The following is a 9,069-nucleotide window of genomic DNA, read 5'->3' on the forward strand; positions in this document are numbered from 1 at the left end:
CGATTGAGATGTTATTAGGTTTTGGTAGACAACAGTTATGAAGGGGCATATACTCAAAACTTTTCACTTGGCCCTCCTACCCATTCTTGTTTGATGAAGGTTTTAGCGTTGAGTTGGACAGTTCGAAGGAGTATCTTACTTCATATCTGTTAATTTCCTAGAAGCACGCACGGTTGTTTCCAGTTAGGTCGATACGAAGCTTTTAATTATGTGTCGATTACGTTCTGATGATTCATATAGTCCAAGTAGGGAGAGTGGAGATTTGTAGCGAGGGAATTTTGGACCAGGTTTCACTCTTCGGCCATCCACTCGGTTGCGCAATCTTCAGAGCCCTGTGTCGGGTTCATTATCAATTGTTGTGTTTCCTTTCGGGTGGTTTTGGTTTTAGTTTTAGGACGTTAGGAAGCTCAGGTTGAGGGCTGTGATAAGGATCTCCTTGTATGTTCTTGTTTAATTGAGACTTGGAGGTTCGAGTCACGATCAAAGGGCCTGATAGGGATAGTTAAGGTTCATAAACATCATTGGTGCTTTATGTTGATTTGGTTGCCTTAGTGTGTGGCGGACGGATCGGGGTGAGGCCGAAACGGTTAGTAGATGACGGATCAGGTTAGACCTGATAGTCACGAGGATATTTAATTACATATAACTATTGACCGAAAATCATTTAGTAATATTGTATAACGAACTTTAATTATTCACCAATCTGCACACAATATTTATGACTATTTAATATAATAAACTTATGCCTTTTTATTATTTTTATAGTTTTTGTGTTATAGTTCTTAAAAAATCCAACATACATTTCATCTAAATTTTAAAAAATAAAATATTATTTTTAGTGTTTTAAAACTCCTATATTTTATAAAATTATATAACTTAATGCTTTGATATCGATAAACCATAAACAACCATAAATAGCATGTAATCGATTATTAAAGGTTTGCTTGTTACAATATTTTAAATAAGAAGATTTCGAAAAATATAAGGAGTTTAAGACACTAAAAAATAATATAGTTATTTTTTTATGGTTGAATTGAAATATTTTGGGTTGTCTCATGTCCAAAGCTTTAAATTAGATTTTCCTAAAAATATAATAGTGTTAATGCATTAAAATAATATAGTAGTTTTTTTAAAAATTAGGTGAAAATATGTTGGAATTTTATAAAGTTTGTCTTTTATATATATATATATATATATATACTTAGATAAAACAATAAATACGTTACACTAAATTAAATTAATTGTATTAAATAAATCAAAGATGATAAAAGAATATTAGTATTTTGCAATTAGATACATAAAAATATATCATTTTAAAAAAATAAAGAAATGCAATGAAAATAGCGTGGGTAAAGGAGCTGCCTTACATTGACGTTTAGATTAAGAGGAAAAATCGAAGAGACGGAGGAGCATTCTTATTCCTCTCTCTCCATGTCTATCTATAAATACGACCTTACGTTAAAATGCTCTCTTTTTCCTTCTTCCCCCTTTTTTTTCTCTGCTTTGTCTTCTCCACGACTACCAACCCGTTCTCGGTATTCTCCCGGCCGGCTTTTGACCGTCCACCTCCGACCACCGGAAATTTTTATTTACCGACATTTAATATCTTCCAGGTCTTCACTTTCTCTCTCTATCTTTTACCTTTCGTTATATATATTCTCTTACCTTTTATATAAACTAGCTTCAGATCTCTTACATATTTCCCAAGACTCCCGCCACTGGTCTCTTTTCCGTGCTATTTTTGTCAAGATTTGTTCCTATTGTTTGCTGTTTCACATGTATTCTGGATCTTGGAAATATCGTTGAATGGTCTAGGAATACTAATGCAGATTCAATAATATTTTAGAATTTCTATGCAATTTCAGATTTGGTACTTTTGTTATCAAGTGTTTTATATTTGCTCTTATTAGGGTGATTGAAATTCTAATTAGGTAAGCTACGATGTGGATTGTTTAGCATTGAAAGTAACATTTAATGTTTTTGTGGTTTCTTATCTTAAATGTTTTAATGTAAAATGAGCTACATTTCTACGCTTCTTTTTCCTTTCATAAATTCATCTCACATTCATCTACCTGAGCGCCCTCTCCTATCAAATAAATTTCATGCAAAAGCTTTGATTTTTTTTAGTATGTAGGATATAAGAACGTAATTTCTTAGGTGTTTACTGAATATACGAATTTGATTTTACCAATAGGATACCAATAGCAACTTTGTGGTGGTGTAGGAATCAAAAAGATCCTCCTAACGTTTGAAACTAAGCAAAGAGGTTACTCCTTTCTGGACCAAGGAAGTAAATTTAAACCTAGTTAACTGTTATTATGCATGTTGGTTGGTCTCTTAACATGTCTGATTACATGTGGATAAGATTAATGAATAAGCAGAGCTAAAGTGTCCTTATCACTTTTGTTAATTTGTTTACTCTCTGTAGATGGATACAAAAAGGGAAAACTACTAATTTTATATGTTGTATTCACACTTGAATGTTTAAAATCCAATACTTTAATGTTCATGTATGTGCAGATTATTCGTTAGGTGGAAAATTTGAGTATCATGGATGCCCCTAAAGAGTCTGGACTTCGTAATGTTAGCTCAGTTTGCTCCATTCCAGAAATGGATGATTTTGATCTCACAAAGCTTCTTGATAGACCAAGACTCACCATCAAAAGAGAGAGATCATTTGATGAAAGGTCACTTAGTGAGATGTCTTTATCAAGAGGCCTTGAGAATTTGGATGTTGCATATTCGCCAGGTGGACGCTCAGGATTTGATACACCTGCTTCATCCACACGAAACTCTTTTGAACCCCATCCAATGATTGCTGAAGCCTGGGATTCTCTTCGTAGATCATTGGTACATTTCAGGGGACAACCAGTTGGCACAATTGCTGCATATGATCATGCATCTGAAGAAGTTCTAAACTATGATCAGGTAAAAGTTTGATCATAACTTTTTTCAGATTGGAATTCAGTCTATTCAATGTCTACTTTTCTTTATGAATGATGTGCAGGTGTTTGTAAGGGATTTTGTACCTAGTGCACTGGCGTTTCTAATGAATGGAGAGCCTGATATAGTGAAGAATTTTCTGTTGAAGACACTTCAGCTTCAAGGGTGGGAAAAAAGAATTGATAGATTCAAACTCGGGGAAGGGGCAATGCCTGCTAGTTTTAAAGTTCTTCATGATCCAGAAAGAAAAACAGATACAATTGTTGCAGATTTTGGTGAGAGTGCTATTGGAAGAGTTGCACCTGTTGATTCTGGATTCTGGTGGATTATATTGCTTCGTGCATATACAAAGTCTACTGGAGATTTAACCCTAGCTGAAACTCCAGATTGCCAAAAGGGAATGAGGCTTATATTAACTTTGTGTTTATCAGAAGGTTTTGATACGTTTCCAACTTTGCTCTGTGCAGATGGGTGCTCAATGATTGATAGAAGGATGGTAAGAAATGTTTGTGCTTTTCTTTATGTTTGTATGATTATGACTATATCATATGTTTAATGGGATCATTTCTATCTCAGGGGATTTATGGTTATCCTATAGAAATACAAGCTCTTTTCTTTATGGCATTGAGATGTTCATTGGCAATGCTGAAACTTGACTCAGAGGGAAAGGAATTTGTGGAAAGAATAATGAAGAGGCTGCATGCATTGAGCTTTCACATGAGAAGTTATTTCTGGATTGACTTTCAACAACTGAATGATATCTATCGCTATAAAACAGAGGAGTATTCTCACACTGCTGTAAATAAGTTTAATGTTATTCCTGATTCAATCCCAGATTGGGTATTTGATTTTATGCCAACACGTGGTGGTTACTTTGTTGGTAATGTGAGTCCAGCAAGGATGGATTTTAGGTGGTTTGCTTTAGGCAACTGTGTTGCTATTTTATCTTCTCTTGCTACCCCTGAACAAGCTTCTGCAATTATGGATCTTTTTGAAGCACGTTGGGAGGAGCTTGTAGGAGAAATGCCTATAAAGATTTGTTATCCTGCAATTGAAAGTCATGAATGGAGAATTGTAACTGGTTGTGATCCTAAGAACACTAGATGGAGTTACCACAATGGAGGATCTTGGCCAGGTTACTTTTCTTTTCTCATTTTATTATTTTATAATTTCCCAATCCAAAAGAACATTTTTTTTTATTATTATTTGTGTAATATATATATATATGCAGTGCTTCTGTGGTTGCTAACGGCGGCATGCATCAAAACGGGGAGGCCACAGATAGCAAGAAAGGCGATTGAACTGGCGGAGAGCCGCCTGCTGAAGGACGGGTGGCCGGAATACTATGACGGAAAAAATGGAAGATACATCGGGAAGCAGGCGAGGAAGTATCAGACATGGTCAATTGCTGGATATTTGGTAGCAAAGATGATGTTGGAAGATCCATCACATTTGGGGATGATTTCTCTTGAAGATGATAGACAGTTGAAACCCATCATTAAGAGATCTTCTTCATGGACTTGCTGAAAAAGGTAAAAAAAAAAGGTGAGATGAGTAATCTCCGATTATTATAAAAAAAGAAAGTTGCTTGAATTCTTCTTCTGAGTTGTGTCTTGTTTAGGTGAATTTGAGTGTTTTGTTATGTGTACATTACCCATTTGACATGTCTTGTCTTATTGCTTCTTATAATAAAAAAACATGACAATGTGATGGTGCTCTTATTATTTATCTTCAAATTTGCAAAGGTGTTATGAGATTTCTATTTGTTTATGAACTGCCATTTTAGATTTTCGTTAGGCTGTGTTTGTTACATGGGACTGGACTTAACTGACTTTTTAGGCTATTTTTGTTAAGGGCATCTACGTCTTTTGCCCTTGGGGTTCAACAAAATTGGTTCAAAACTCTCCATCTTTTGTTGTCCAAATGGGTTAGAAGACATATCTATGCAATATTGCAATCTTTCTTTTTTCTTTGAATTTTTACCAATTTATGTAACAATGTTTTTTTTAAATTATGCAACTATGTTCCAATCTTCACTAATTTATACATATTCACAAATTGTAAACCGAACATTCTTGCATAAATCCATACGGAATTCTTTAGGGGGTGTTTGGTTTGAGGGATTTGGAAGCAAAATTCATTCCAGCTTTTTGTTTGTTAAATAAGAAAGACAACGGTGGAAACTCCATCGTGTCATCTTAGGATCACCATTCACAACCGGCCATTTATGAGTTTCGATTACTGGATAACAAATATTTATAGCCAATTAACTAGTTGGAATTCAATTCAAAGCCCAATCCATGCAACTGCTTCATTATTCTTGGACATACTCTTTTCACTCTTGGTTAAGTTTCATTAATATTGCTAAGGAACATCTGAGTGCCATAAAGAAAAGCTCATGTATTTCTATAGGATAACCATAAATTCCCTACTCGTAAGTATATAGATAATATGTTCAATAGTTTTGTACCATTTATCTATTTGGGGTTCTTGTAGGAAAACTGGGATAGGATATATCTAGTTTTAGATTTTCTATCTAAAAGAGCCCTTAATGAGAGAGGGCTAACTCTAACATATATAGAATTGGTTAAGACAATGTCTAGACGGTGTAGGACACTAATGTACCTCCTAACAATCTATCTGGTGGTTTAAAGGTGAAGGACTTGAGATGCAACACTTCAAGGACTTGTTGCATGTTTTATCATTCTCATGTGCTTCTACTCTCAGGTGGCCACATGCCTCATGTAGGGATGGTTGTTTGTTCCACGTGGTTTGCAAGGTATTGCATGGGATCGAATTTTCCTTAGCTTAACAAAGTTGGCTAGTATGGGTTTACCTACGTTAGTGAAAAAATATGCCCCATGAAAAAGAGGCTCGATAGGAGTATATTGGATGTGTTGAGTCCTTGAAGTGTTACACACCGAATCTTATACACATATAAAGTGACATATGATGTGTGGAGCTACAATATAATGTTAAGATTGGTAAACTCAAGTTTTAACATCGGTATATGATATATGGAGTACGTTGTAAATATGATGATAAATAGAAGCAACTAGAACAACCAAGTATCCAAGAATTAGAGTGGAGACCCTTGCAGAAAAAAACATAAGACACTCGACTTGTACTATTAATACAATCGATAAAAGGAAGAATGGTACAATTTCAATGGAGATGGCATACAATTTAGGATGATTATAATGATTAAACTAAACGTCTATTTATAAGCTAATATACTAGAATTCTTAAATAATCCAAAAACTTTTAAGTACCAAACAAATAGTAATGTTTCATAATCCCAAAGACTTGGAAACCAAGCAACCGAATAATGAGGGAGAATTCGACTCACACTTCAACAAACTCCACCGTGAGACATATTCCATCCTTAGTAGAAAAACTTTAGTCCCTTTAAAAAAACAAAATAAAGATGTTCATTCTTCTTGGGCCGAGTGAAAACCTTCGGTCCTTTGCCCCTTCGTTTTTTTCACGTGGCTTCTTATTCACATGGCCTTACATAATTTTTAATTATCGAATATATATTTTCAGCAGTGTGCAATATATATTGCAACTCTGATATGGATGTCATATAGTGTTCAAGGTTATAACTCATTAAGAATTGTAGTCACACTACCAATTCAATAACAACAGGAGATCCAAAACTTTCCAACCTATTAATATTATCCATCATTTCAAAAATGAAAGGGCCAAACTATTGACTGTCCTCTAGTGTACATGCTTTGATTGATTTGACAAAATGAACCAATTCCGTATCAACATGTTTTTCAACTTGTTGTTCATTTCATATACATCAAGCTCCTATGGGATCGTATTAAGGTTTGAGGTCATGCTTGTAAGCATAAGGCATGTTACCTCGTATTACTCATGGAACTTTGTCTAGATTTTTCAAATAGTACCGATGCGTTCTTAAGAGGTGCATCAGGTGTGAGGTTTTCAATGATGTGCAAACTTAATTGTATGTTTTGATTTGTATCATAAACAAAAATATTGAAAACATGTATAAAACATCACAAAGTTATAATACTAACAAAAATAATTAATTCATTGCCCGGACATAATTCTAAAATTAATTTATGAGCTATCATGAATTAATTTGGTCAAACCTATGTACAAAATAAAATCTCCAAAAGCAAATTAAAAGCTTTTTTTGTTGCGAAAAAATTCCCGTTAAAAAATCGCCGCCATTGTCGCCTGCCTAATTGCCGCCTTCGGGGAAACAATGTTGGTCACTTCAGGTCGCCAATCCCACCACAAGGGTGGGGAGACATTACCATGCGATGAGCCGATATCAATTACAACATACTCGCAAAATTGGCCAACCAAAATACATATATTTAGCCAAAAAAACAACCATCACAATCCAAACAACCAAAACCAATCAAAAAGTCAAGAACAACACATGAACCAATATCATCCTATTAAGAACGAACTTAATGGTTTTATTATTGAATCACACATGTGATTAATAACAATAATAATACTTTGCTCGGAAATAAAGTTACATAAATCATTAAAATATTTAAGAATATAAAATTTTGAATCAAATTATTTTGACTATTACCAAGAATACAAAGAACATGATAAGAACGATCAAAATTATATAATTAATATGATCATGTAATTAACACTATAATAATTTTTTGGACACTAGATCCATCACTAGAACAAAAACCTTTGATCTATGACATATTTCTCGGTCAAACCACTCAATAGAGTTGCAATCATACCCCATTGTTGGATAAAATTTAATCTTCTTGTTGGATTTCTTGAACTCGATGTACAAATTGTTGGTTTCGTTTAATGTTACATAAACATAACAAGTATCAATTACCCTTAATTTTAGGTATTGCCTAAGCTTTTCCGCACCTATCGTCCTACACACCGCTATAGATGATTTGGCATGGTAAGGAAGATTACTCAAGAATTTATTTACACTTAAAATGATAATTATATAAACAACAATAAGTCACCAAAATATATTGAATGTCTCATAACATGCCACAAATTGCAAACAAGTCTAACATCATTTCATAATCCAAAACAATAAAAAATGAGCATAGATCTAATCTCGATCGCGATCACATGATGAGTTGCTGCTCATGGTTGAGAAAAATGAACACGTGTGGTTGATGATGAACATGGATTCAATGCTTGTTCTTCAAATAGTTTTTTCAGATATTTCAGAATTGTTACTTGATCTTGATGCATATGAGACTTAATTGGAATAAACAAAAAATTTATTAAAGGTTTTTGGGTGTTGTTTGGAACCCTTAGAAAGCTCCCAAAACCTTTGAAAATTGCCACAAAAGAAGAAGTAGTCAATATGTTTAAGCCTCATTTTATATTGTGACTCAAATAAGGTAGATTAGGGAAAGTTGAGACAACCACGTCTTAACATGCGTCTCGAATGCCAATCTAGAACATTAGGTCGTCGCAGCCTGCATTTTAGCTTTCTGCTACCCATGAATGCATTGAAAATCTCCAAAGACGATAAGGCGTCTTTGAGGAGTCTCAGATGCCGAGTAGGATGTCTCTAAGCCTTTTTCTCAATTTTACATCAAATGAGCATCGTACATCGAGACGAATCTAAGACACAATGGACGTCTTAGATGGTGTCTCAGACGTAAGGTATGACTCCCACGAGGCCTGGTTCATTTTCAAGCTCTGACTTTCTCCCTTGATTTTGACTAATTTGACCATGACATCCTAGAGGTTGTTTGATACGTTTCCTAGGATGCCAGAGCTCTTTTTAGATTCTTATTATCCACATGATACACAACTTTCGTATGCTTCTTTTGTTTTCTAGTCCATGCCCATAATTCATAGAATTGAAACGAATTATAATCCTTTACTTTAAACAAATATGACACGATCAATGATCAAATAAATGATAGAAAAGACCAATGTATCATCATGTGTGTGTTCATGTGTGTGTTGTAGGTGTGTGCCTTAACCACACTATAGTCATACAAATGGTAGGAATGAGAGCAAGGGACTCAGGTTGTAACAAAACACAACTTAAGGATCATATAGTTAGAAAAAAAGAGTTGGACACAAGGACCATTTATGTAATTACAAATATAACTTAAAACTTTATGATATTAGGTC

At 34.3% G+C, this 9,069-nt stretch overlaps 1 protein-coding gene across 3 annotated transcripts; it reads left to right on the plus strand.

The window, feature by feature from the left end:
• Positions 1-1,434: 1,434 nt before the first annotated feature.
• On the plus strand, positions 1,435-4,671 carry LOC145149302 (putative alkaline/neutral invertase D). 3 transcript variants are annotated; one of them, XM_079075207.1, is made up of 5 exons: positions 1,435-1,613; positions 2,521-2,928; positions 3,008-3,439; positions 3,520-4,078; positions 4,175-4,671. In XM_079075207.1, the coding sequence occupies exons 2-5, from the start codon at positions 2,551-2,553 to the stop codon at positions 4,468-4,470; spliced, it is 1,665 nt and encodes a 554-aa protein (XP_078931333.1). In that variant the 5' UTR covers positions 1,435-1,613; positions 2,521-2,550; the 3' UTR covers positions 4,471-4,671. The 3 variants fall into 3 exon arrangements, with proteins under 3 accessions (XP_078931333.1, XP_078931343.1, XP_078931337.1); XM_079075217.1 differs by lacking the exon at positions 1,435-1,613 and adding an exon at positions 1,702-1,721; XM_079075211.1 differs by lacking the exon at positions 1,435-1,613 and adding an exon at positions 2,130-2,266.
• Positions 4,672-9,069: the final 4,398 nt, after the last annotated feature.

The sequence above is a fragment of the Lactuca virosa genome, chromosome 1 (assembly GCF_052849685.1).
Source record: "Lactuca virosa cultivar CGN04683 chromosome 1, Lactuca_virosa_CGN04683_v6, whole genome shotgun sequence".
In the NCBI taxonomy this organism is placed as follows: domain Eukaryota; kingdom Viridiplantae; phylum Streptophyta; class Magnoliopsida; order Asterales; family Asteraceae; genus Lactuca; species Lactuca virosa.

Bases quoted from the DNA above. Each gene is read 5' to 3' on its own strand.
- LOC145149302 (XM_079075207.1), top strand. From the start codon at position 2,551: ATGGATGCCCCTAAAGAGTCTGGACTTCGTAATGTTAGCTCAGTTTGC. The intron at 3,440-3,519 runs GTAAGAAATGTT...TTTCTATCTCAG, and splicing joins CAATGATTGATAGAAGGATG to GGGATTTATGGTTATCCTAT. The intron at 4,079-4,174 runs GTTACTTTTCTT...ATATATATGCAG, and splicing joins CAATGGAGGATCTTGGCCAG to TGCTTCTGTGGTTGCTAACG.